The sequence below is a fragment of the Oreochromis niloticus genome, linkage group LG22, assembly GCF_001858045.2.
Source record: "Oreochromis niloticus isolate F11D_XX linkage group LG22, O_niloticus_UMD_NMBU, whole genome shotgun sequence".
NCBI lineage: Eukaryota > Metazoa > Chordata > Actinopteri > Cichliformes > Cichlidae > Oreochromis > Oreochromis niloticus.
Window position 1 is genome coordinate 12,621,505 of NC_031985.2, and position 27,942 is coordinate 12,649,446.

The 27,942-nt window shown below is 40.5% G+C and overlaps 2 protein-coding genes and 1 long non-coding RNA gene across 7 annotated transcripts; 1 reads left to right on the top strand and 2 right to left on the bottom strand.

Annotated features, from left to right (window-relative positions):
- Positions 1 to 230: 230 nt before the first annotated feature.
- On the top strand, positions 231 to 11,183 carry scn1bb (sodium channel, voltage-gated, type I, beta b). The gene is made up of 6 exons (XM_005452811.4): positions 231 to 1,611; positions 1,692 to 1,858; positions 4,612 to 4,849; positions 6,150 to 6,291; positions 8,628 to 8,702; positions 10,676 to 11,183. The coding sequence occupies exons 1-5, from the start codon at positions 1,563 to 1,565 to the stop codon at positions 8,695 to 8,697; spliced, it is 666 nt and encodes a 221-aa protein (XP_005452868.1). The 5' UTR covers positions 231 to 1,562; the 3' UTR covers positions 8,698 to 8,702; positions 10,676 to 11,183.
- A 1,007-nt stretch (positions 11,184 to 12,190) lies between these two features.
- naxe (NAD(P)HX epimerase) lies at positions 12,191 to 16,880 on the bottom strand. The gene is made up of 7 exons (XM_003447199.5): positions 16,725 to 16,880; positions 14,933 to 15,123; positions 14,746 to 14,854; positions 13,989 to 14,099; positions 13,759 to 13,869; positions 13,272 to 13,419; positions 12,191 to 12,641 (listed from the first exon to the last, which is right to left on the bottom strand). Exons 2-7 carry the CDS (start codon positions 15,103 to 15,105, stop codon positions 12,442 to 12,444), a joined length of 852 nt encoding a protein of 283 aa, XP_003447247.1. The 5' UTR covers positions 15,106 to 15,123; positions 16,725 to 16,880; the 3' UTR covers positions 12,191 to 12,441.
- A 772-nt stretch (positions 16,881 to 17,652) lies between these two features.
- LOC102079654 (lamin-A) lies at positions 17,653 to 27,348 on the bottom strand. Of its 5 annotated transcripts, none has more exons than XR_002057982.2 (15): positions 27,206 to 27,348; positions 25,541 to 27,109; positions 24,745 to 24,871; positions 23,987 to 24,342; positions 22,319 to 22,475; positions 21,908 to 22,033; positions 21,636 to 21,806; positions 21,295 to 21,420; positions 20,324 to 20,544; positions 19,959 to 20,232; positions 19,750 to 19,857; positions 19,542 to 19,661; positions 19,341 to 19,397; positions 18,313 to 18,510; positions 17,653 to 18,195 (listed from the first exon to the last, which is right to left on the bottom strand). It is a non-coding gene; the product is annotated as a lamin-A (long non-coding RNA). The 5 variants fall into 5 exon arrangements; XR_002057980.2 differs by having other exon boundaries at positions 24,745 to 24,997; XR_002057983.2 differs by having other exon boundaries at positions 18,313 to 18,507; positions 24,745 to 27,109.
- Between the last annotated feature and the right edge of the window lie 594 nt (positions 27,349 to 27,942).

Below are 27,942 nucleotides of genomic sequence, written 5' to 3' on the forward strand. Positions count from 1 at the left end.
AAAAATCAATGTGTAATAAACACTGGGAAATATATTAAAATAATAACACGGAAAATTCCTTCACTGTAGCCTACTGTAATTTTAACTGGATTTTTTGAGTCACATCCCATTAGCGCCCCCTACAAAAACAAGAAGTCCAGAAAGTGGAAGCTCTCTGATGCCTTGTATGAATCAACAAAGAGTTAAATTAAAGGGCCAGCTCGCCCTGTTCTCGTTTTCTTATTTAACATTTTCCATTTAATTTGCTTCCAACGCACACCGGGATCCCTGCAGCAGATTTGAGGCAGGGTTAAATGAGCATCAGTTTAAAAAAACGTACAGAAGAGGCTCAAACAGCTGTCACATGCAGCACCTGCCCTGTCTCACACACGCATGGCTGTTTTTACCGCAGTGCATCTGCAGCATCAGCCTCTCAACTGAGCGACAGAGGTGCCGCTGTGGCGCAGGAGAAAACACCGTTAACTGAGCACTGGACGGATTTATTTGAAGGTTGTTGTTTTTTTTTAATTGCGTGTCTGGCTTATATGCCTGCGTGTGCGCTCACGCAGTTTGACCTGCAATGCCAACACGAACGAAACATCTCTTCTCCGAGCACGGGGTCATTAGATAGCTGAAATTATACAAGAAATTATATAGCTGCCATCGCAGGAGAGGACAGTATTTTTCTATATTTTTTCCAGGAGATACGACTCTGCTCGAGGAGAGGAGGCCTGATCAGGACAGTGGCTCTGATTTCATTGATCCGATTAAGGATAATTACCATTAGACCATTAGACTGGTCTCTATTAAATACTGGTAGCGTGTACCCTGTAAAAGGTAGCCATTTGTTTCCTGCCGTAGAGCATGCAAATTGATTATAAATGCACTGGAATGTAAATGTATTGTTGACGTTTATTCAGTAGCTGGCATGTTGCACTCTTGAACACATATTCATTATAACCTCGTAAGCGTCTATACTGTCTGTAATTTTCCAACATTTAGAGCGGAGCATGCCCCAGGCAGGTCTACTGATTGCTCTCTGCATCTCACATTAAAAGGACCTCAGGAAAAAAAAAGAATCATAACCTCAGGGTGCGGATCTGGGGAGCACTGTGAGTTAACAGATATCTGGATCGTTTCATAAGCTATTTGATCATTGATAGCAGAAAAGGTCACCGCGTGGATGCGGGAGGCCAGTGGGCGTGTAAATTGGGGGAACTGTCTCAAAAGGAGCAATAATTTGTGGCAATAAATTCTGCAACCAGAATTCTGGAAACTGTTGCCGGCTTGAGCCAAAGACCTGAGTGGTTCCACGGGACATTACATTTACGCGTATACGGTTTGCACTTTACAATGCATGTTTAGCTGCTAGTTGCCACCAACACATGACATCAGCCTGCACTTAACAAGACAATACAGATAAGCTTCCTGAAATCTACAAGAAAACATTTGCAAATATCCATTCTGCTATTGCAAACTCGGAGGTGCTCAGTGCGTGAGTGTCACTAGGCTCCGTGAAAGCTTCAAGAACCATCTTAGGGTTTATTTTTTGAGGCCCCTCCTTCGATAAAACATCTGGAGTCATGGCACTACTACGCTTTCTGCTATTTTCCTTCCTCTGCACGTTGTTTGGTGAGTGGACGTGATTCCTCGCAGTGTTTTGCTGTGACACCTTGTTAACCCAGGCTGATGACTTCTTTTCTTGTAAACAGTGTACCAGTGTCACGGGGCCTGTGCAGAGGTGGACTCGGACACTGAAGCCGTAGCAGGCAAGGGTTTTAAACTGGGCTGCATCTCCTGCAAAAGAAGGAGTGAGGTGAGAGGTGAAGCCAACATCGAATGGTACTTCAGGCCAAAAGGGGAGGCTGACTTTTTTCTGGTGAGTGTTTCCATGAAGTGGGATTTATGGCCCTGCAGATCTGGGTTTCCCCCCATCTTTTTTTTAATAAACCTTCATTAGAAGAAGGAACAAAGTATAGAAGTAACTTGCTGCCTTAGTTGCTCAAAATATATATAAAATAAACACTGTTCAATATATTTTCAGGGGGGACGACAATATGAATATGATTGTGGAACTGCATTAGTTTTCAGTTTAGAAACTTACATTTGTGAATATGGAAATTTGGCACAGAATTAAAAACAAATCAGATTAATCAGAAATTCACAAGAGTTTGCGTTATTGATGGACTACAAATAAAATATATTTCCAAACCAATCGGGAATCACTTACATAAACGTAAACATGGTGTTTCAGTAGTGAGGAGTAGAGGTAAGGCTAAAATAACTGAAAAACAAACTAATGTAAGATTACATAATGTCAGGTTTGAGTCTTTTCAGGACACGGTAGGATAAAACCAGTGGAGCACTTTAAAGGATGCTTCTTTCACCTTGTTAGGTAGAAGAAAATAACTGTGCAGAAGCCAGAGCTTCTTCCAGTTAAAATCACACAAACAATCCCAGTACATTTGAAGGAAAAGCAATGTCCTTCAGCAAAAGAGCTCTCAGTTCTTAAGTGCAGTTTTGATGACGGAGATTAAAAGAAATTTTAGTCTTCCAAGATCCTCACTATGCATCGCTGAACTGGATGACATACACGTTAACAAGTGGGCCGGTGTTGCACCAAAAAGATTTCTGATGTTTCTGTGTGCTGTGTATGTGTAATATCTCCTTGTGATGGTAAATTAACTGGATTTATAAAGGGTTATATATAAAATGAAGAAGTGACCTGCTTTGCAAGTATCTTTATGACTCTGCATTATTGTACCTACATTATAATTAATCGGGTCTTTTTTGGCCAATTTAGTAATATCTTTATAGAACTATGGTGCTATTTACATTTGTTGCAATTTCTGCAAAATCTCTTGAAAAATACATTTATGTCAATGACACTTTTTCTACCTGGATAAATAAAAGATACATAAAAGTAATTTAGCCAAAAACTGGTTTGAGTGTCAACCTTGTGATAAGAATGTATTGTCCGGCCAAAAATGACTTGATGATACGTTTGACAGATTTTAGGTAAACAAGTCGTTTACAACTCTTTAAATACAGGCAATATTTTTTGGGTAAATCTTGAAAATCACTTTTTGGCAAAACAGTGGGACAGAGAAGGGAGCGAGAGCAGGGTTCAAAAGGACAACAGTATGAAAAACAACGGAAAGTATCTGCAATGGACACATTTCATTGTTTGCAACACTCTGTTTCACTTTAGCTCTTTGAGTGTTGTAACTTTCTCTGCGGCTGACAGACCAACAACAGTACAAGCAAGAGTGGCCCACAGACAGAGCTCTCTGCAGCCAAACAGGCCATCCCCAGATTGTCAGAGGACAGCAAAGCCGCTACCTCTGCTGGACCTTAAATTCTGCTTTGTACACAACAAGCAGCACTGCTGACTATATGGGAGGTTTGGAGCAGGAAGTCTTAGTCATGCAAGCTTCCATAAAATCAAACTTGTGGGCTACTTCTCTCAGGACTTGAGCTATTTATATATGCACTTATATATAGTACACACCAAAGCTCTCCTCCTTCCTGTCGCTCTCACTTACTCACACATAGACACCTACAGTACGGTCCTCAGTCACATAATAGCACCCAGTGATGAGACCATCATGAGCTCCAGATGGGAATCAATCGGAACATTTTACCCCACTGAGGTCATTAAAGCATCAGAGAGGATGAAGAGCTCTGCTGACCTTGTGCTGGATTCTCTGTTTGATGCCGCAGTGCATGCTGTGCTAATGTAGCTGTGGATGTATTTCAGTATAGCAGGGTCTGAATGGTTGTTTCAAAATTTCAAAAAAATATGCCTGGACAGTTTCAGGGGAAAGTATGTTTCATATGGCGTGACTGAGGGTGTAGACAATTTTAGATCGGAGGCTGAAATCTCAACACAGCCATCTACGATATGTTTTTAAAAAAAATTTCCTCTCACATGATATCCATTTAGAGCTGTCAAGGGTGTTTACTTAACCAATTAACTGAAAATACATCTAAATAATGGAGTATGTTTTTTATTCAAACAATCAGGGTACAGCTTAAGTGTAGACTTTCAGCTTTAATTCAAGAGTTTAACAAACATTTAGCATTAAATGTTTACGAGTTACTGACCGTTTTTACACTAAATCCTTGATTTTCAAGAGATATGAAACACATTTCCAAAATAATAATAATAATACACAACCTACAAAAACATAGCCTAAATAACATAACAGCTCATTGGTGGATATTCGTATTAGACACTGCCAAAGTTTCAGTGTCTTTAAAAGTAACACCTGTGAGCCAAATGCTCTGTTTCTGACAGTTTCTTCTACCCTTGGCTCTGTATGATGTCATAGAGAGCGTATATCCTAATAGAGTCATCTCAGACACGGTATTAGCTGTGAGAACAGAAGCTCCACCCACTACTGTTCCGATCTACTGTTTGTGAGGGACAGCCAATCAGAAATAAGTTTTCTTTAAGGGAGGAAGTAAAAATAGTTTGTTTGAGGCAGAGGACAAACTGAGCGGCTGCACCAAGGCCCAGAATAACATAAATAAATAAAATTAATTTTAACTGTCACTCATGCAAAGGTGTTGCATAAGAATATATAACTGGTAATAAACATAACCTTAAATGATCTCTGTGTCATCCAGATATACACCTACAATGGGGATGAATCCACCATTGAGAATGACCAGTTTGCAGATCGTGTCGACTGGAACGGAAGCAAAAGGAGCAAGGACATTCAAGATGCGTCCATATACCTGTTCAATGTCACCTTCAATGACTCGGGCACTTACCGGTGCTTTTTCAACCGCATCCTCTCCTACGATAACTACGAGTACAACGACGTTGTCAGCAAAGTGGTGCACCTCAGTGTGGTGGGCAAAGGTACGACTTTATACAGGTCATTAGTATTTGAGCAAGTAGACTTAAAAACGTCTGAGGACAGTTAACAAGAAAAAGCAAATTTATTGCAAAAAGTTAAAATATATTATGCATATTGAAATAAGGTTGAAAAGTGTGGTTCAAGCAGTCAGATTTTGATTTTGTAAAGTTTTTTTAATGCATTTATCTTTTTTATGTGTAAATGTGGCGATCAATGGTGGAGGTGGCTGAGCATTTTCAGGCCTTAATTAGACTTAAGCCGACTCTGTCATTGCAGAAGCATTTCACAAACTGATTCACACTCACACAATACACACCGTCACTCTTTTAAATCTCACTGTGAGTGCAGTGTGCATTCCTATTAACCTGGAGGTCCCTGAACAACAACGGAGCTTTAATATTATGAGAATGCAGCCTGGCTCCATTTTCAGAGGTTGAAGATTCTGGCACAGTCAATAAAGAAGCCTCCCAGTCTCTGTTATGATTAAAATGGAAGCAACATTCATTTTGTTTCACTTCTATTTCATCAGTGGCTGATATTTACTCTCTACACTTTTCAATAGATGGAAGAAACATGTCTAATCATGGATACAGACACTCTGCCAGTTCAGCAGCTTAGCTGAATTATTTAATGTTTCCTGATAAATGAATTACTATCAGGCAACATAACAGTCAGCATATATAACAGTGCACTCTTTGGTTCAGTCTCCCAGACACGGATCAAGTCTAGTCTTGGACTTTGTGGTGATCTTAATTTAATTTCCCTTTGAGTCTAGGACTAGGCTTTAAATATGTCTGGAAAACTGTCTCTTAACTGTAACTTTGGAATGAATTATGATTAATTAATAGAATGAGGGCAAATTTTGCAAATATCTAGGCTCTTAAGACAGCTTTGCATAAACGAATGCCTGCAAATTGTAATGAACCGAAGCAATGTTGTGAAGAAGAGTGGTCCAAAATTCCTCTGCAACAACGTGAGACGCTGATAAAGTCACACGGAAAACTTTTTTTTTATTATATATTTTATATTTTGATTAAATTCAGTAGTGTCTCACAGGCAGACTGCACAGTGTCACAAAAGTGATTCTTCTGCAAGAAAAAACTAAGACTATTTAAGCACAGAATTCTTTATTTCGATGCGTGTGGCTCTTGTGGTCCTCCATAGTTGAAAACAAAAGATTTTTAGATAGAACAGATGTTTCATCTTTAGGTTTTAGGTGGTTTCAGCTTTGTCTCGACCCCGTCAGGTCACCTTTGTTTTGTTTTTCTGTTTGTTTCGCCTTTCCTGGTTTCCTGTATGCAGCCACCAGAGGTACAGCTTCCATCGTGTCAGAGGTCATGATGTACGTGTCCATCATCGGCCTGCAGCTCTGGCTCCTCATAGAGATGATATACTGTTACAGAAAGATAGCAGCAGCTGGAGAAGAAGCGTTACGAGAAGCTGCGTAAGTATTTTTCTCTTACACCTGAAAGCATGCTGACTTAATGCATGTCAGAATCTTGTATATGCAGTTGAGCCTTTTCATGTCAAGATTCAGCTTGAAAAGATATACAAGATGTTTATGCTTATATGTTAAAGGCTTATAAAAGTATGGGTGTCTCTGAGTGCACTTGTGAACTGGATGCAGATATGTTGGCCAATATTAGTTTGTAGCTCAAAATAAAATGAGTTACGGCTTGCTATTGTGGACCAACATGTGTAGTAATTAAGTCATTTTACAGTTGAAAAGGAAACAAACATATCTGAAACACTTCATTTTCTTGCACTTATTGGCATGCATATTTGTAGATACTGATGAAAGACAAATTTGGGTTAAGGCCCGGTCACACCAGCATTATAAACTCACTCAGAGGTGCAAATGAAAGCAAATTTTAGGTCTCCAGCTAAAGGAAGTGAACACTGTGTGAGTGTAGGGATTCCAGAATTTTGTGACTGCAGGTTGGGTAAAAACATTTTAGGTGTTCCAATTAGGCAAAAATTACATTAAAATAATTGTAGTTTACACTACCAGTCACCTCAAGGTGCTTTAAATGTCACGGATTTCAGGCTGAACCAAATACAGCTTTCAGAGATGGACTACTTAAATAGAAAAAACCCCAAAACGTTATTGAGACAACGTGGAAAATTAAAGAAACAGAAAAATAACATAAAGCTAAAGAGGGCAGCAGGGTTAGAGTGTAACTGAACAAAAAACTGATAGAAACTAGGGCATTAAATGGGCACAGGAAGCAGTCAGGAAAATTGGAAACACCAGAATAACGAGGCACAGCTGAAATTAATGAAGACAATAAGAAAGGAAATAATACTAATGATAATGTACAAGAGACCGAAAAGCAACAAAATAAAACAGGAAGTACTCAAATGGGGAAACCACTGAAAAGAGAAACGCTTGACAACAAAATTCAAGAAGACATCAGAGAGACCAGACCACAACAAATCAATCGATTCAGATACATATTCTAAACGCTGAAGAAAAACTGATTTCTTTTTCTTTCTTTTTTTTATTTCAAAAGTAGCAAGAACTAAAACACTAAACGAGAATCTAGAGATGAAATAGAACCTAGAAATAATCAGCACAGCCGTTACATTTTTGCTATAATTACAAAAAACTTCAACTATAAACTAAGAAATCCCTACTGAAGGAAAAACCCAACAAAATCCACAGATTATGTTATTTTATTGCAAGGTAAAGACTGCACATCGTTATAGAGAGAACCCACAAACAATCAGAGGATCCACTATGAGTAAGAACTACGTTTTAACAAGAAGAACCTTCTGGCAGAACCAAGCTGTGGGAGGGCAGTAACCTGGTCTGAATGGTTGAGAGATGAGGGTAAAAGGAAGAAAGCAAAGGAAATCAGAGAGAGACCACGAGCAGACACAAAGTATGGGAGGAAGTAGACAAAGGTTGCAATAGTTGCATATAAACACATCCAGGAGAGTGAGAAGAACTGCTCAGTGCGCCTCATGGGAAGTGTCCCAGCAGCCTGAAGCAGCATACCTAAGGGATCACCTGATCCAGCCCTAACTATAAGCTTTATCAAAAATGACAGCTTTCTTTCGAGTTGAGAGGGTGTTTGTCTCCTGAATCCAAACAGGTGAAACTTACATCATATAAAGGTGGATGTTAACCCAACCCAAACTCAACCCTAAATGCTCATCCTAACTCATGACCTGTTGGATGTTACGAAGTTAACGTTCCTCGGTGTGCAAAAAGGAGAAAAATCACAGAAGAGGGATATGGTTTGGCAGACTGCCGAAGAGACAAATTTATATGCAAAAATGATAAGAGATATGTGAAAGCAGTTGCGGTTTCCTTCTCATTGATACTTGTTTATTAGGTGTTAGTTTGGCTTACAGTGTTTGACGTGACTGGTACTTTCCTCAAAAGCAAATTTGGTGTGAGTGGGAAGTTGTGAAAGGTGCGTATTTTCCCATGAGTCATGCCATTCTTTATTGTCCTGCTATAATCACACCTATCATTTTAATTTTTGCCTTTGCCTGCTATATCATTGTTTCCTTTACTATAAGACTGTCGCCGTCTCCATCGTGTTTGTGTGCGTTCACTTGTGTGTCTTTGTCCCGTTCCCTCGTGTCGCCTTGTCGTGTTTTCATCCTGTCATCCTCCTCCCTAGTCAAAACCAAAACCTCCCTCCTGTAAGTCGAAAAGAAAATCAAACCTGTATCTTTTTATTTTTGCATTTTATAACCCATGTCACTGTGAAAAAAGAAAACATTGCTGATGATTGCTGAAACTGATTTTCTTTCTTTCCTTTCCAGAAATGCTGAATATTTAGCGATAGCCTCGGAAAGTAAAGATAACTGTGCAGGGGTACAAGTCGGAGAATAGCACAGGTACGTTGTGATCATGTAATAAAAAAGGACGTAATCTTTCCATAAAAGATACCTACTGTTACATTGTATTTTAGAATGATTAGAAACACTACATAAATGTCAGTAGACCCTGTCAGCTGACCACTCCTAACCGCGGCTTTGTTTCAAACATCATGTTTGATCTAAGTAAACTGTGTCCCTGTAGCAACAATGATAACGATGTCAGGCATAAAATATACAAAAATAATTGCTCTTTACTTATTATCTAGTCTAGCAATTTTCTGATTTTATTATTATGGTGAAAGTTTTGTTATTTCTAGACTGTGTACTTTCATTGAAAACATTATGTAAAGGTCATTAAGGGTCATTTTTGTATGGATATAGTCAGGCTAGTTGTTCTATGGATGTTCATGAAGCTAAGCTAGGCTATTAGGCTGCTAACTTCACATTTACTGGAAAGTGCAAAATAAACTTTGTAGATTTACTGAGGTCTTGCACTAAAGTATATTTTTGAGGGAAATTAATGAAAGGTTAGAAAGGTGGATTCCTTAAATATCTGCTCAACTATATTTTTTCACAGCTAAAGTGTTAAAGTGGGACCACCTTTGCTAATTGTGTGATACAAGTATTGTACCTTGAGGTGAAAACATTTGGTAAATATGTGTGGGTTTTAGACATCAGACTAAAACCCACACATGGGGGACTGTGTGAAAAAGTCACTGTAATTCCTAAGCAGTTAATCCAGTATCTTTAAAACATTCCTTAATTTAAAGCTAAAAGTCTGCACTTCAATCATTCATAGTGGATTTAGAGAAAATATATTTTAGTGGGGTGAGGTGTGCAGCTGGAGTGACAGTTGGTTCAAGGTAAGGGTGGGATTACCTCAGGGATCGGTTCTGAGCCTGTTCTTGTTTGCGGTAGTGCTGGACAGACTGACAGATGAGGTCAGGCAGGAGGCACTATGATGTTTGCAGATGACACTGTGATTGCTAGTGAGAATAGGGAGCAGGTGGAAGAGAGCATGGAGAGGTGGGGGTATGCCCTGTAGAGAAGAAGAATGAAACGCAGTAGAAGCAAGACACAATACATGTGTGTGAATGAGGGGGACACGGGTGGAGAGGTGAACATGCAAGGAGCAGAGGTAGTGAAAGTAGATGAGTTTAAATACCTGGGCTCAACCATCCAAAGCAAAAGACAATGTACAAGAGAGATGAAGAAGCAAGTGTAGGCAGGGTGGAGTGGGTGGAGGCGAGTGTTAGGGGTGATTTCTGGCAGAAGGATAGCAGCAAGAATGAAAGAGAAAATGTACAAGATGGTAGTGAGACCTGCTATGATGCATGTTTTGGAGATGGTGGTACTAATAAAAAGAAGATGCTAACATTTTCACAGGTAGTGACCAGAATAGACAGGATTAGAAACGACTGCATCAGAGGGACAGCTCAGGTAGGGCAGTTTGGAGCCAAAGTTAGAAAGGAAAGGCTGACATATGCAGGGAAGGTGGATATATCTGACAAAGGATGTTGAAGATGCAAGGCAGGAGGAATAGAGGAAGACTGCAGAGAAGATTCATGGATGTAGTGAAGGAGGACATGCAGAGGGTTGTTGTGACAGAGGAGGATGTTAGGGAGTTGATGAGATGGACGCAGATGATCAACCCCTAAGGACAAGATAATAAACCTTTATGAAATATTAGGAATTAAGTATTATTGGAGCCCAAAAGGCTACACCACCATGTACTCATAACCTCATTAATAAATATAAAACTGATTTTTTCTCTAATAAAGTGTAAAAGCATCATTTATGGCACCATCTAACACAGATATGTTGTCAGCGATTAGGTGTGCAAAGCTGAAACTAATGGAAAACAGCTGTGAGATCATTTCAACTATTTAAATGTGGCTGTAGAGGTTGGATTAGTTAGAGATAAACTGGATTTTCAGTCGCTTTGAATCTGTGCCAGTGCTTCCATTTACGTAAGCCGTCTTTGTCCTCAGGCTTTCTTCATGGACTGAAAACATCCTTCCACTTAACGACCTGCATGACGACAACCTGAGGGAAAAACTCTTCATCTCAAACCTCTATTTTACCTTCTTCTTAACAACCCGAACAAAGGACAACACACTAGGAGAGCATGGTACCAGCACTGTAAATAGTACCCTGTGCACAAAAAGCATGTTCTGCACTTATATGAGAAACCATTATGCATTAATGAGCCACATTGTCTGAAGCATATACTGTACGTTCAGTATTTCTCTTTAAGTATATGTAGTCATGCATTTAATATGAGTGGTGTTGTGGGGAGTCCATGAGGCTAATTGTCCAAGAAAGCTTTTTACTAAATCATCACCACATAATGTATAAAAAGCACCATATGTGTAAGTGATTTATAAAATAGAATGTGATGGGCTACAATAGACTGTATTTCTAAATTAACTGCTAGTTATACATTCAGTCAATCATAAAGATGTATTAATAAAAATGGAGAAAATATGGTTGAAAATTCTCGTGTGTGAATATTGTGATTGATGATTATGATGAAGACTTCAAGTGAGCTCTGCTCTGCTCAGCTCCAGCTACATATTTTGTCTTCAAAACATCTTTTTTTTAATCTTCTACTGGACATGTCTAATATGAGCGTCCACTTTTGTAACCATATTTAGAAACCAGTGATTTATTTTGAAAGTTGTTGGTGCCGGGTGGGGGGACGGGTCTAAGTAGTTCATAAACTGCTGATATACTGGAATTTTTCCCCACACAACCATCTGTTGGATTTGCAGTCTGAAAATTGTCCAAATAAGAGAAAATACCCAGTGAGCAGCAGTTCTCTGGCTTGTTGATTCCAGTAGCAGACGACCACACTATATGACACTCACCTAAGAACAGGAAACCGAGGCTACAATTCACACGGGTTCACCAAAATTTGACAGCAAAAATTAGAAAAACATGGTCTGATCTGATGCGTCTCAGTTTCTGCTTAAACATTTGGATGACAGTCAGAATTTGGCACCCATCCTTCCTCATGAGTGGTTAAGCTGCTGGTGATGGTGTAATGGTGCAGGGGATATTTTCTCGGTACACTTGGTCCTCCTTAATACCAACTGAGCATCGTTTAAATGCTGCTGACCATGTCCATCCCTTTATGACCACAGTGTGTCCATCTTCTGATGTCTGCTTCCAGGGGGATGATACTCCACGTCACACATCTTAAATAATCTCCAACTTGTTTCTTAGATATGATACTGAATTCAGTCCACTCAAATTACCTCCACAGTCACCAGATGTCAGAGCAGTACGGCAGATTGTTTCATGTCAATGCACCCAAATCTCTGAGGAATGTTTCCAGCACCTTTTTGAGTCTATGCCACAGAGAATTGAAGCAGTTCTGAAGGTAAAGAGGGCCTAACCCATTATTAGCATGCTGTACCTAATGAAATGACTGGTGAGTGAACGTATATGAAAAGAAAAAAAAAAAGAGGGAAAAGCAGAATATATAAACTTTAAAAAGTTTGTCAGTTTGTCAGAGAAAGAATTTTTTTATTTTCATATTTACTTTAGCTGGCGCTGCCATCGTGCTGCAGGTGTGATGACAGCATACGGTTATATCACATAAGTTCTCGTAAAATCAACAAACAAGACGTGTTAATGAGTGAACGGATGTCACGCTGCTGGCTGTTTCTCCCAGTTTACAGCCTTTATGCTGAGCTAAGCTGATTGCTTTATTACGCCAGTGACAGCTTATTTCCCTTCACTGACCCACATCTCAGAGTTGCAACACGCAGTCTGTGCCGGGGTACTGGGGCAGGTTGAGTTGATATTTCTTCTCCAAGCCAGGTGGCACAAATCGGCCTCCCAAGAAGTGATATCGTCCTTTAAACAGGGAGGCGGACTTCTTTGGCGCAGTGAGAGAGATGAGCATGTCAGGCTGGAGTCCATCTGTGCTACCCTGCTCCACATCCCAACCTTTAACAACGAAAACAAACAAAAAAAGGATGTCACTAACCAGCTGAAATCGCTGAGATAATCTGCAGTATGTCTGTTAGCGACAGTGTGAAGTGTTAGAGCAAAGGTTAGAGCAAAATCAATATCCTCTGTTTGGGAGCGCGAACATGCAGCAGGCTTCATGCAGTTATTGATTATAATCATTCCAGACTGTTGACAGACGCACTCACTGCAGTTTAATAAATCCTCACAGACAATAAGCAGAACTCCACAACATTGCTGGCAAGCCCTACTGCAGCGAGGAGGACTGCAAAACCACACGTTTTTCAGCTAAAAGCTGGCTATAAATTGGGTTTAGCCTAGCTGCTGGTCTTGTGCAAGAGGCGATGCTAACAAAAGTTAATACATCCATTTTTATAAGAGCCCTTTCAATTCAAGGTTGTGGCGGCATGGAGCTTTCCCAGCTGCCATGAGGTGGGAGGCGGGAGGTAAGGCTAACAAAGAAAAACAGCCATTGCACTCACATTCACATCTTCATGGTGATGTGCTAACCCCTGCATGCCTTATTGATTACTTTTTAATGGTAGTAATTTTGTATTGTAACCAGTTACTTCACAAAGTAACATCACCCAAGGACTGGTGAGGACTGACCTGAGGGGATGTCGATGCTGGCTATGGGCACTGTGGTCTTTTTCAGTGTGTCCAAGATGGAGCCAAAGGGCTCTCGCACAGCTCCCTTGAAGCTGAAGCCAAAGATGGCGTCTATCACCAGGTTGTACGCTTCATCAATCATTTTGGCCTGAGGAGATAGTTTTACCCAGATAAGTTAGTTTCAAAGGAATTAATCAATAGCTTGAAAGCACATTTATTTCAGTGAGTAAATCCATCAACTAGAGCTCCTCTTAGCTACCAATTAAATTATTCACTATCTAGTTTGCTGTAATAAAAACAGAGCTATTATCCTCTCAGAATCATTTAGACATCTAATTTAAACTGGAGCCTAATTACATTAGCTCTGTTCATCTGTAACAGAGCATTTGTAGCTTTAAACGAAATGCACAGTCAGAAAACAATAAGCAGTGTGTCTGTGTGTTTACTGCGGATAAAGCTGCAGCTGCAGATTTTATTAACACCAAACCTCAGGCATCTCAGTCAGGAAGGGGATCTCAATTTTCTGGCACTGTGTGGTTAGGCCTTGGAACAGCGGCTTGTTTGGCCTCTTTGGGTACAGGATGGTCGGCTCGTAACCCTGAAATCAGACACACAAAGTACTAATGAAGGAAAAAGGAATTTAGGATTTTAAGGCTGAATGAGGATGTGAAAATAAATGGTTTATTTTCCTCTTCTGTGAAATTAAGAGACACTCACAAAGAGTTTCAGATGCCGGGCACAGACCAGGCCGTCGCCCCCGTTGTTACCTGGTCCACAAATCACTAGCAGAGAAGGTCTGGCCTTCACCAGAGAAGTAAGTGGATATGCCTGAAGGAAAAAAAGAAAGCAAAATAAACTTTGATATATTTAAGGGCCCGTTCTGTGTTAAGTTATGCAAAGCAAGTAAAGCTTCTTCCTGCACCTTCGAGCAAAATGCAGCTGTATCAAGTGCATCTCAATTCCACAACAGCAAACTTAAAAGTGCTGATGAAAAAATTTCAGACTTTGATTGTGCAAAAAGACAAATGTTTCAACATTACTGTAAAGTCATCTTTGAGGTGCTGAAATGCTACTTTAATCTGTTTACAGAAAAATAAAGGCTGCTGAGTAAGATTAGATCAGAGTTTTGGGGGAAATTCATCACACGATTTTTGCATAAGTGGTTGGTAGCCGTCTATTTAAATCAATGTTTAAACTTTTATCTTTGTAACTGGATTAACTGGCTCAACCACTGCATCCATAGAATAGAAGAAAAAAGTGAAAATACTCCTACACCCCACTTTCGATCCTCGTTTCTTCTTTCAAACTCTAAAGACACCGAGTTCATTTTTGAGCAGCTGGAATAGGTAGAGGTCTCAGATTAAAATGCCTGAAACAATTATTTTACTCATAAAAGAGTTTGTTGCCAGTTCAATCACTAATATTCCTCCCGTTAGATTTGCATTTCAAAGTAAGAGCCCCCGGTGACGCTCACCCGTGTGACGGCTGTGGCACAGCTGAGTCCCGCCAGCTCCATCAGCTGATCCACACTGAAGCCGTACTCACTGAAGAGCTCCTCGTCGATGTGCTGGGCCTCCTCCTGCCTGTGAAGCATTTACAGGTCAGTCTACACTCATGAAGTCTGGTTTTACTCTTATGTGTGCAAAGGTTAAAACCTTCACCCGAGATATTTGATGGCCTGGGCCATGGTGGACGCTGGTCTGCTGCTGAAACAGTCCTTTCTGTGGCTGTCAGTTGCAGCGGGCAACGGGCATGACCCTGCCTGAGCGAGGGCTGTCGCGGCTCGTGAGGTCACCAGGAAGCCGATCCCAAACAGAGCTCGGATGCTCAACATCCAGATGGATACAAGCTCCTGAGGAAATTTAAGAAAAGACCACAGTCAGCAATGTTCAGTCTGCTGGTGACGCAGGTTTCACTCCTTTCGCTGTTTCCTTGCGTTTTTATCAGCTCACACCTGCAGACTACAAACTTAGAAAATGCATTTTTAATCAGTCATTCCCTTCGTCTCCGCTGCTGCTTAGTATGCGTTAAAGAAAGAGGTGAGACACCCCACTCTCACACAGTCTGTACAGCACCAGAACATGGTTGATTAAAACTAAATTAAAAACCCAAACTACACATGTGTATTTAAAAAACAAAATTCCACAATAAAAATGAACTAAAATGATACTGTGTGATTAAAAAACTAATACACAGTAAAGATAAACTGAGCATATTTTGTGTAACCATCAAAACAAAACAAAAAAATCTAAGTGCAGTAATATTTAAAAATCCAACTGATTTAATAACAATAACAATATGTAAATAAAATACAAGTCACTTATTTTATATAAATACACTAATAATCAATACAGAGAAAACTATTATCTGTATCGCTAAAATTATGTGAAAAGGAACATTTTCACAGGAATCTCTGCAATCCCGTGAAAAACTAATTGCAGCCCATGATTCAGCAGCTTGTAGCACCACCTTTAGCAGCAATCATTTCCTGTATGAGTTTATCAGTCTCTAACATCACTAAGGGGGAATTTTGTCCTACTCTTCTTTATAACATTGCTTCAGTTCCTTGAAGTTTGCAGGTATTTATCAATGCACCGCTTTCTTAAGAGCCTGCTGCATTTTAATCCTGCTGAGGTCTTTCACCTGGCCATTGTAACACCTTGATTCTTGTCTTTTTCACCCATTTGCTGCTGTGCTTGACATCACTGTCCTGTTGCATGACTCAATTTGGGCCAGGCTTTAGCTGTCAGACAGATTAAAGAACAGTTGAATCAAATATGAACTGGTGCAGACAGTCAACTCGGTGACTGTAAGGTGACCACATCCTGTGTCTGCAAAACACTCCTTCCAAACGAGCCAGGCTTGTTTAGTCTTTCTCTAACTGTACTTTCATGAGCTTTAACATTTAAGTGAAGCCTGTAGAGTCTCAACATTGCACAGTTCGATCTTTTGGTGAATTTGCTGGGAAGTTTGTGGTATTGTGTTGACACACCTGAATGCTGCAGACCAGCAAAAGTGCCTAAACTTCTGCTTTTACAGAGGTGCTGATGATCAATTAATCGTGTATTTGATTAGCAGCACCTTACTGCTACTTACCCTCTTAATTACAATGAAAGCAGTCAGGGTGTACTTATTAATCCACATGACTGCACAGAAATAAAACGTGTTTGAACTATGAACACTGAAGTGAAACAGATTTCACTTGCTAACATCCAGCTAGATTTATGTTCAGATCAACGCGACACATATTTGTAAATGTTTATTAGCATTTGTATTTTTTTTATTTTATTTTATCTGCATTACACGGTTATGTGGTTATTACTGTGTACACATTAATGTTGCAGGGCTACAGTAATAGCACTCTCATGTCCACTTCACTGTTATGTAGCTCTGACTTGCTAGCTAACGTTTAACATTTGCTCCACTTCGTGTCAAAACATTAGCGACACTCACCAAATTTTAACACCCTTTTTCTTGGAGACAGCTTCACATGCAGTTTTGTCCTTTTAAACCACAAAGCTCTTAGTTTTGGAGCTTTGACGGTGTGCAAGAGCAACACTTGCACCCTGACCTTGTAGGGTACTTCCGGGTTTGAAAGCGACCTGAAAACCAGGATTTCAAAATAAAAGCCTGTTCTTAGGTGGAGAGACGGCAGTAAAAGACACACTTTTCTAATTAAAAGGAGACAATATGCTTAACCCTTAATTATATATAAGTGAAAAGACAACATAATGAAGTTATTAATAGAAGTAGAATCCCTCCACTATATGCCAGCTATATAGAATCAGGCTCACATGACACATGATATAGGCCTATTTTATACATTTTTTTTATATCTTTAATTTAAATATAACTAGTAAATCACAAATGTTCAAAAACATTTCCATTAAAGTTATTCCAGTAAATAATTCTTTATAAATCAGAAGGTCTATGAGCAGAAACTCCATTTATGATTTATCTTTATTTATTTTTTGTAATTTCAAGAGGCAGGAATTCCTTCAAGTAAAGTTCAAGAGGTGGTGAAATAAATGCACCTTATAGTTTTATAATACCGTGGATGAGTATGAATACTGAATACTGAATATGAATACTTCTTTTATATTATTGTTATCATGTAATTGTGAACCTGAATAGAAATGTCATATTTTTCTTCATTTGAATGAAACTAGAATTTTAAAAAAAAGTTATTGATTTTTATTAAATCAATAAAACTCTTGGCCTCAGAACAAAGCAGGGAGAGGACTCTAGCCTTTGGCATATGAGTCGCCTGTTCAACCAGGTGAACTATATAGCAACACCTGACTGTGTCCTATTAGATTCTATGGCGAGGCAGTAAATATTGTAAGAAACTGAGTAAATAGAAAGACAGAAAAAAGGCAGGTTTCTGAAAACATGTTTATTCATTTTAATTAAAAAAAACGACAATATTCTGTAGATCTGTAGCAAGGTTGGGTTCATTTTACTTTCACCATGTAAGCAGATTTAATGAAAAAAGAGTTTTCAAAATAAAGTTTTCAATTTTGGTAAAATTGTAAACTGATCACAACCCCGCTGTGTCAGACTGTCTATAGAGCATAATGGAATTAATTTGAATTCAGTTTTTAAAACGAATGAATGTTAAAGTAACTGGTTTACATTTTCCAACCTTAAATTCCCCTAATATATAAAAAAAACCAAACAAAGCTAACCCCAAATTAATCTTTAAGCTCTGGAAAAATTATTCTTATTCATGCATATGTACATTATAAAAAGCAGTATAAAATTTTCTGGCATTCAATAACTTGAAATTTAATTCAAAGTACATGAACTGAACTAAAAACTATACCAGATAACTCAACAACTGATACCTAAGAAGGTATAGAAAATGTAGTGTAGTGGCCCCAGGGCTTCACATGATTGGACAGCTCTCCATTCTGCCTCCAGTCTAGGAAGAAATTTTGACAAAATTAGAATTATCGCACATGCATATTAATAGACAAAAAGAGGTAATCTTTGCATGAAAGGGAAGTCATATATCACCTGTACGAGCTGCGGTACTCACCTTGCGAGGTGTGCTCGTGTTGAACACGTAGGAGTGCGGCAGTAAACCCTCGGAGATGCCTCCGCTGCGGAAGGAGCGGGAAGCAGAGGACACGGAGCAGTTGCTGGATTTGTCTGAAGGAAGTCCGCATGAGCCGCACACGACCGTCCGGCTCCGCAGGTTGTACTCGCCGTCCCCACAGGTGCTGTGAGCCACCTGCTGAGGCACAGACACAGCTTTTAATTAGTGTGTGTTCAAAAAAAACCTGCAGTGATAATAAAGGTCAAGTATGTGTCGTGGTGTCTGTGCTTATTTAATTTTCATTCCTTCTCATTGATATTTTCCTAATGTTTTGGTCTCTGTTTTGTCTTTCTTGTTTCCATTTCCTGTCTTATTTTGGTATGTGCTTTTCTTCGTGTCTCTTGGGATTGACTTCCTGTCTTTGTCTCTCCCCCCCACCTCTGACACTGTGATTGTTTCCTCCTGTGTCTATTTTCTCTCCTTTGTGACTGTCTGCCCCACCCTTATTTGTTTAACGAGCATCTACTCAGTCCTGTGTGTGTAAATAGTCGGTATCTATGGGAGGACTGGTTTTGTAACAACTTTTGTTATTAAACCCGCCTTTGTCTCCTGTATTTAGTAGCCCTGATACAATGAACAAGAGCCTAAAAACAATAAAAGAACTGTTGTTTATTTTAAAATTTGCTCTTTTAACAGTTAACATTGAGTTGCGTAAACAGTTGATTAAATATATGTGTTTGCAACTATTCTTTTGACACTACTGATAATCATTTTCAAGTAAGAATGTAAACTATCCATTGACAGCTGCTACCGTGTGAGATTTTGCTGTATTTCTTCATTTGCACATGCACACGTGTCCTCGCTTCACTTAACTAAAAACACATATATCCTTTTAAATATCTTTATTTTACTTACCAACCATCACCTTGTTTTAATTCAATGCAAAACCAGTGAATGCTGCTAATTGGATTCTGGTCCTGCACATGATCTCATTATACACATGCTAGGAAAACTATAATTTCTCTCACCATGTCATCATCTTCTTCTTCAAACTGTGTGCGGGTGACTTTCCTCATTGCCATTTCCTGAAAGAAAAGTGTTGTATTTCTTATTTATTTATTCAATTTCAGTATATTTTAAATATACTGGCCATGAGTTCTGATGTCTTGACACTTTAGGTCTGAATGAAATGTCTATCAAGCCCAATAAGCTGATTTAATTTAAAATACCTCTCCGTTAGTGCTGATCAAAGTAGTCTGGAAGAGGTCTCCGGTGCCCCAGGAGGGCTGATTCTTCCACACCAGGTCAGATGGAGGATTATGAGTTCCACCAGAATTAGAGGCCCAGATCTGACCACAGGGACAGTACAGAGTAAATCATCTGTGCTTATCAGGTGTTGACTGGTGATTCTGATCGCTGAATAAAGACGCTACTAACCGTCACCCTCTGACCGGCCTTCAAGGTGAATTTAGCTGGGAACTTGAAGGCGATGGGAGTGCCAGATCCTACCTGTCGCTTCACCTGCCAGTTCCCCAGATTCTGATCCTACAAGAGCAAGAGGATAGTTGGGTAAAAACGTCAGAGGTCAAAGTCACTACATTACAAATAGTACTGTAGTCAGTCCACCTCCAACTTCTCCATCTCACCTCATCAGCTTTGTTGCTGAGTCTGACATATTTCCCATCCAGATCCACCTCGTCCACAGTGACACGTCCGCTGGCTGAGGCCTGCTGGGTGATGCGAGTGCGGGAAACGGCTCCACCGGCGAAGCTGGAGGCCTCGCTGTCGGTGTCGTTGGGGCGACGTCTCTTAGCCGGGGAGTTCTGAGCGCTGAGGTGGATAGATCGAGAGAGAGCTCCAGAAGTAGAGGAACGACTTCCCGCCGCCCTGGTAGGAGGAGGGCTGGGCGAAAGACGCAGTCTGCAGAGAGAAACATGTTGATGACGATGATGAGATAAATGAAAAAGGTTATGAACCACGCAGAGGAAATGATGACCGTCGTTACACATACCTTTGCTCTTCTCCCTCCAGCAGCTTCCTGTAGGCGCATATCTCCATGTCCAGGGCCAGCTTAACATCGAGGAGTTCCTGATACTCATCGAGCTGCTGCTGCATCTGCTGCCTCATCTCTGCCATCTCTCGATCCTTCTCACCCAGGAGGCGACGCGTGCTGTCCCGCTCCCGCGACAGAGCATCCTCGAGGTCCCTGATCTTTGCCTCACGAGCTGCCAGCTGGATCAAACCAAATAGTCACAAAGTTACTGCCTGATAGGATCAAACGAGCAAGTCTGGAGAGCTCGAGAGAAATTAAGGAGTGAGACAGTTAATAACTGAGCTCAAAAAACAAAGAAAATCTAGAGAAACCATGAAAAAATTGAACTTTTAAACAAATAAATGGAGTTTACAGTCAGCATCAATTTGAAGAGCCTAATTCATGTGAATCCATAAAAACAACTTCTGTTTTAAATAAAACTGATTTCTGTGGGGTCTGTTTTTACTTTAAAACATGGATGTCAAACTGATTTTACATAGTGAGCCACATACACCCCACTTTGATCTTAAGTGATCTTAAATTGGCCGGACCAGTGAAACTACTTGATAAATACGCAAAACTACAGAATAATTTATGTTACTTCTTTCCACAGACTGTTCTGTAATGATAAAATATAAAGTTTTTGTTGTTGTTTTTACTATGGACTCAATATTTGAAAAACAAACTTTCTTGTCATTTAGTTGCTTAATTACTTTGATTTAGCATGAAAGTGGGCAATCTTTATTACCAGGAAAAGCTGTGAAACCTATGAAACTGCAGTTAAAAATTCAGAATCTATGCACTCCTTTACATTTTCTACAGCTTTGGCGGGCCAGTTGTGTCTTATTTTTGCACCCCTGCTCTAAAATATGAAAAATATCACAAAGAGCCCCCTTTTCTTTAAGTGATGTATGCTTGCAGACAAGTGTGTGCTGTTTATTTGTAAGAACCTGTTTCTGTAGCTGGCTGAGCTGAGTCGACGTGGACTCCAGGCGTACTCGGATCTGCTGGAGCTCCTCGTGTGCTGCCCCAACCAGGTGGCTGCTCCTGTCCGCCGACTGACGAGCACCCTCCAGCTGACGGAGGGAGATAAAACATGGACTGTAACCAAACTCTACTAGACATTTGTGAAACTGCAAAACCGCAACAACTCGGAACTACACAACCATGTTACGATGTTTTAACTAGCTTCGTAATTATTCAGTGCAGCTTTCTTTCACCACTGAGGACCAAAACAGAAGACATAAAAGCTGCAGAGCAAACCTTTAGTAACAGTAATTTGATGATCTACCTTGGTGTTGTAGGTCTTCTCGATCTCATCCTTGTACATTTTAATCTGCAGCTCATGCTGGTTGCGCATATCCACCAGTGCCTCAGCCAGTTTGCATTCAAACTCCTGCTGGTGGCCATTATCCAGTTCAACCATGCGGGACTCATGACGCCTCTTTATCTCCCGCAGCTCCTATTGAAAATTTACCAGCAATGATTATCAGTAAAGTCCAGCATGGGTACTTTTTAAAATGATTAACTAATGATAAGAATATTTGCAAAAAGCACTCAGACCTCAGAGTGAAGGTTCTTCTGAAATTCCAGCTCCTCTTTCAAAGTCTGGATGCGATTCTCTCCATCCACCCTCCTCAGCATCTCATCCTGCAGCTGCTTCTTGGCATCGGCCAAGCTGGTATCCAACTAAAAAAGAAGCACAAAATGGGCTGAGTATGAGTACAAAGTAATGCTGCGGAGTGGAAAATAAGCAGTCAGTAGAGTATGCGGGCAGGAAAACATGCAGAGAGGCTGTCCTTCAACTCCTGCTGAAATCTGAATTAGCTGACATTTACTAACAAAACTTGGAAGAAAGAGAGGAGAATTATGAGGGACAAACAGAGAGGGTCTGAGCTTGTAGACTGACTGCAGAAAGATTGAGCCCAGATGTGTTTCTATTGAGTTTTAAATTGAGCGTGGGTTTGACTTTACCTTGGCAACCTGCGCTTTCAGGTCCCTGTTTTCCACCTCGAGGTTACGCTTTTCTCCCAGAGCCGTAGTCAAGGAAGCATCCTTCGAATTAAGCAGAGCCTCCAGGTCTTTGAGCCTCTGCAAGGCTCCCCCCAGTTCTGACTCTTTTTTAGTGTTCCTATAAAAACAAAAATGGAGGACTAAGTTCCACTTTAAGTTATCAAAGTGCGGCCTTTGTTCATTTTTTAGTGTAAGCATGGATGAAAGAATGCACTACTTTACATTTTCTATGACAGCTTTCAGTGAGATCAAGAGAGGATTTTCTCATTCATGTTTATCTCTATTAGTCACCATAGCAACAATACCAGAACAAAACCTTAAACTACTACACAAATGACACTGAGACTTTCAATGTGTACATTTTCTCTTGTTTTACTCAAATGACACTCAATTCATTCGAGCTTTGAGAATAGTTTAAGAGTTTAAGCATCTTACTGGATTTGTTTTAGTAACCTAAGACCTAAAACTGAATTACTATAGTTTCCTTTACACACTCTAATCAAACAAATATGAGCTATTTTTGAATGAGGATGTCTACAAGAAGCAGAAGCAGGGGAAAGACCTCGGTGCATATGACTCATAGACCACAGTGATTTGCATCGAGTCCCGTGGATCTGGTAGCCACAAGCCACAGCCGTTGGTGTTTAGCTGAGATATTGCCATGGCAACGGTTTGGCTTTGCCAAACACACTGTGGCCGTCTTTTTATTATTTACGGAAAAATAATCCAGGCAAGAGTGGAGCTCTTTAAACACTGCCACGTATTGTGTATAATGATGACTTTGGTGAAGGAGGAGAAGCTGGGGAAAGAGTTAGTCATCAGCCTCTGGATGTGGAAGCATGGGAAAGAGCTGGAGTCCCGCTCCAGCTCTTGCCCAGTGAGCAATGAGGAGAATATGCTATAGGGAGTGGTCCCAGCGGCAGGGTAACACAACTCTCGGTGCATCACCAAGTTAAAACATCAGTTATTAAAAGATTATGAGTAACTGCTGCTTAATATGTATCAACACTGAAGTCCAAACCCTTTCACATTTGCATTAAGGGACAAATGGACGCCTTTAACTTAACAAGTTTGTTTGAAAAGGGGATTTTAGATGCCTTGCAGCAGCCAGACATCTCATGATCACCAGACACTCTGCAGCAGAGTTCTTTCTGAGAGGAGTTTGGCAATCCTGACTTCAAAGCTATACTGTGTAACTTTAGCTGAACAGCAGACACTGTGGGACAGGTGATAATTATGGGATAATAGTAACTGCTAATGTAAATATAACACAAACAGAAATGAGTTGTGAAGTCAGCAGAGTGACAAGAAAACCCTAAGACCTGCTGAAATTAGATACTGGAAGCTAAAGGTCATACCACATTAGATCGTGCTGTGACAGCCCCTGAGTGTAAGGAATGAGTAAGGGTGAATTCTGCAGCTCATGATTTCATCTTGTTGTTACTATTTTGTCTTTTAAAGTTGCATACTCCCACTATAGCTATAAAAAAACAACAAAAAAACACCCACATTGATCAAACACACAGGGGTGACTTTAAGGAATTTAGGGACCGAAGATGAGAGGGCACAAACCCACACTAATCAATCTTTTTCCTCAGCAGACACGTGCAAACACAGTAAACATTATACCTGGCTTTCAGCTCCTTGTGGTCCTCTCGCAGCTTGCCCAGCTCCAGCTGCAGCCGTGCTCGCTCTTTGGCCACCGAGTCCAGAGTCTGGCGGGCATCTGCCAGCTCCGTCTCATAGGCGGCCTTCAGACCCGTCAGCTCTCTGCTGACCTCTGTCTCCGACTCTGTGATGCGCAGACGCAGCCCGGCGTTCTCAGCCTCCAGAGAGCGGACCTTGTCGATGTAGACGGCCAGTCGATCGTTGAGGTTGCAGAGGTCCTCCTTTTCCTGGAGACGGGTGATCCGGTTGGGAGAAAGTGGTGTGTTTGCACCTCGTGGAGTGTTTTTGGGTGTCGCCATTGCAACTTTCTTGTTTTGCTGTCAAAACAGATATGATTATATTCTTTTGAGTCTAAAGAGTCAATTTGAGCAGGTTTTATTCAAGTGCAAATCCACACCCTTCAGTTTGATCCGACAGTCGACGTGGAACATGTGTCACAAATAAGATGAAAGAAATATGCCCAAGAAATATTCATTGAAACAAACAAAAATGAGGCAACATTTTGGCTTAAAGTTCAGAGATAAAAGGAAAAACAGCTTAATTCACTGGAACATATTGATTATTTCCAAAGACATCCGGCTCTTTTTAATTCACTAACACTAAGCACACAAACGACAAAGCACAATTAATCAAAAGACATGGGTGGGGTTAACAACTCCACCCAAAAATTAAAGTGATGTCCTTGCCCAAAAGATACTAACTTATAAAATTCAATTTACCTTTTTAAAGTTCGTTAGAGGATGAGAAATCTCTGGAGATCTTTGTAGAGCAGTTTGACGATTTCCTTACGTGATCCCAGTGTTCGTCTTGGTTCTCCACCTCTCTTCAGTCTGCAAACTGATCTGTCTGCAAACCCATCAGAGTGCCCATGTAGGAAAGAATGAGATGGGAGGAGAGGCTGGCCTCAAGTTTGGCACTTGTTAGGTGGCTGTTCCTCCCTCCCTCTGTCTCTCTCTCTCTCTCTCTGTCTCACTGTAATGGGTATACAGTCTGAATGAATGAGTCACCCTCTGCACAAAGCCACGCACAAAGCCATGTGATGCATATAAGGGATAATTTTAAGCAGATCTGTTGGCTGAGACTTGATTTGTAGTCGTTTTGTAAAAGCTCTGCAAAAGTTTTAACCCCAGAAGAACCCCACAGAGCTGGAGTCTTCACATCCTGTAAGGATGCATTTACGCAACATCTTTTCTTAAACTCTTACACAAATTTCCTACTTAGCCTTTGGTTTAAATACCTAAATGGCCAGAAATGTATTTCTTTGGACCGCCTTAACTAAGAGATTCCGAGTCATAAAACAAAAACAGTACCAAAAGTGTGCTCTGGCAGCCTGGTTTTCTTTTGTAGACCTTTAATTATTCTGATTTTAGCCCACTAAACATTAGTGACCTGGGCTTAGGGACATATGTATGAGAACATACAAGATACAGTGTTACTGATACAGATGATCGAGTGTTTTGACATTTCAGTGGGAGGATGAGAGGACTACGCAGTGGTGCAGATGTTAACACCGACCTTCTGGTCGGCTGGAGTGTTTCTCTGTGGAGTTTACACATTCTCCCTGTGTGCTCCAGTCTCCTCCCACAGACATGCTCCTGTATAGGCACTTCCAGGTAGTATCTCACCTCTCTCCTATCAGCCAGCTCAGTCTGCCTTGCCTGAGACTGGAATTTGGTTAGGAAAATGAATGGCTGAACAGCTGGAGTGACTACAAAGACACTGGGGCTGAAGCATTTTACTAAATCTTATAAACTGATGAACAAGCTGATGGAGATTATATGCTAACTGGTCATTTTATTAGGGACACTTGTTTGACTGCTTGTTAATGCAAATTTCTTATCAGCCAATCACATGATGAAAACTCAGTGCATTTAAGCAATGTGAAGCAACTTACTGAAGCATCAGAATGGGCAACAAATGTTTTTGTGTTTCTTTGCACACCCTTATGGTGCGAACCTGGTCTGAGTATTTTAGAAACTACTGATCTATTTGGATTTTACCACACAACCATCTCTGGGGTTTTTAGAAAACTGAAAATATCCCACGAGCTGTATTTTTCTCTGAGAGAAAATGTCTTTAGATTACTGGTGATGGTGTAATTTGGGGTGGATATTTTCTGGGCATACTTTGGCCCGCTTGGCACCAATTAAGCATTTTTTAAACGCACAACCTGAGTATTCTTACTAATCATGTTCAGCCTTTTATAACCAGTGTGTACCAATCTTAGGATGACTGCCTCCAGCAGCATAACATAACATGACCTCCACAGTCACCAGATCTCACTCCAGTACAGCGCCTTTTGGGATGTGGGAGATGGATGGATGTGCAGCTGACAAATGTGCAGAAACTGTGATGCTATCGTGTCAGTATGGAGCCACATCTCTGAGGAATGTTTTCAGCACCTTGTTGAATTTATGCCATGAAGACTTAAGGCAGTTCTGGAGGAAAAAGGGGTCCAACCCAGTACTAACTAGATGTACGTATGTAGGGTGTTTTTTTTTTTCATATGCACCTTTTTTAAAAGGGCACATCCCATATATAACCTGTAACACAAGCTAGAAGTGGTTGATTTTTAATAGTGGATTTTAAAGGGTTAAAGCTTGTAAAAATTGTGCTGGCTGTAAAAACTGACATGTAATAAATGGCAGTTTAATAAACACTACGAATTATGACTTAACTTGGACTTTTGGACACACTGTTACAGACTTTATGCAAGTAAATTAAACGGCAATGAATATTGTTTCAATCAAAGGATTTATGGATATCTGGGGTAAAATTACGAAGTATTAAAAAAAACAAACGGATCCCCCGAGGCCGCTGACAGGCGTAATGTGTAAAATATGTTCTTAAATCAATGTGATGTGCTTTGCAAGGCCTTACAAGCTTCAGTATGTTCGTGCTTTATTTTATAGACAGCTTCTGGGATTCTGTGTATGATAAAGGTGCATTTATGTGTGAATTAAATAGACTTTAAAAGAAAATCTGCGGATCTCAGTTGCGTAGATCAGCTGTTGAAGACGTCGTGCCTCCTGCCGCTGACACTCAGCATCGCCTCCTACTGTCAGAAATTGATGGGAAGGTTGGCTGTAAAGAAACAAGAACCCCTTTTATCTACGTTTTAACTCATCCAGCAGCTCAGCGATGTACAAACTGGGTCTGAATTTCAAGTAAAATAGTCACCATAGCTGCCCGATGTGTAAAAACCATGCGAGCTTCGGCGGTGCCTTGTTGCGTTATGTAGACAGTTTTTGTCATGTGGTTTGTGAGAAAACCCGTATTGGATCTCTGTGGTCACCTGGGCAAAAGAGACCCGAAAAAAAAAAATCCCATTGAGGAACTGATTGATTGGGAGAGAACGACAAGCACAAAAATGACTCCCAGTGACAATATTTACCGCGCGATTAAAGCCAAAGTCAAATAATTCACGCGTAAATCGTTTTTAAGAGAGAATTAACCAAACAAATCCCTCGAAAAGCCGTTTCTAACCAAACTGTTTGCACGCCAGGAGTCACGTGAATACAAGATCTCCAAATCTTACAAAGACAAAGCGACATTTAGAGCAAAAAAAGACGCATTTCCTTCCGTGAAAAAGCGAACAAACTAATCCACTCCGTGTCTTCTGGAGCGCATGTCGCAGCCGCTTTGCGCGGACAAACAGCAGCTGTGCGCAAACAGAGGACACGAAGGGCATAAAGAAATCAATTTAACCGCAAACCAGCCTCAATCCGTGCATTCAGATCACAATTTATAACACAATAACGATCACAATCCAGGACTCAGCCTCCCTCCACCGCCACGGCACCGCTGCGGAAACACCCGGACTCTTTTTTTTCTTTTTTTTTTCTACTTTTCCGCACAGACGCAGACAGCTCCGTCCTGCTCCTCAGCGGCCTCCATTTTAGCTCCTTGCCCGGTCG

Excerpts from the sequence above, each read along its gene's own strand:
- naxe (XM_003447199.5), bottom strand. The coding sequence starts at position 15,105 with ATGTTGAGCATCCGAGCTCTGTTTGGGATCGGCTTCCTGGTGACCTCA. Across the intron at positions 14,100-14,745 it reads GTGCCACAGCCGTCACACGG|GCATATCCACTTACTTCTCT; the intron begins GTGAGCGTCACC and ends TTTTTCCTTCAG. Across the intron at positions 12,642-13,271 it reads CAGCATCGACATCCCCTCAG|GTTGGGATGTGGAGCAGGGT; the intron begins GTCAGTCCTCAC and ends TCGTTGTTAAAG.
- scn1bb (XM_005452811.4), top strand. The coding sequence starts at position 1,563 with ATGGCACTACTACGCTTTCTGCTATTTTCCTTCCTCTGCACGTTGTTT. Across the intron at positions 1,859-4,611 it reads GGGAGGCTGACTTTTTTCTG|ATATACACCTACAATGGGGA; the intron begins GTGAGTGTTTCC and ends TGTGTCATCCAG. Across the intron at positions 6,292-8,627 it reads GAAGCGTTACGAGAAGCTGC|AAATGCTGAATATTTAGCGA; the intron begins GTAAGTATTTTT and ends TTTCCTTTCCAG.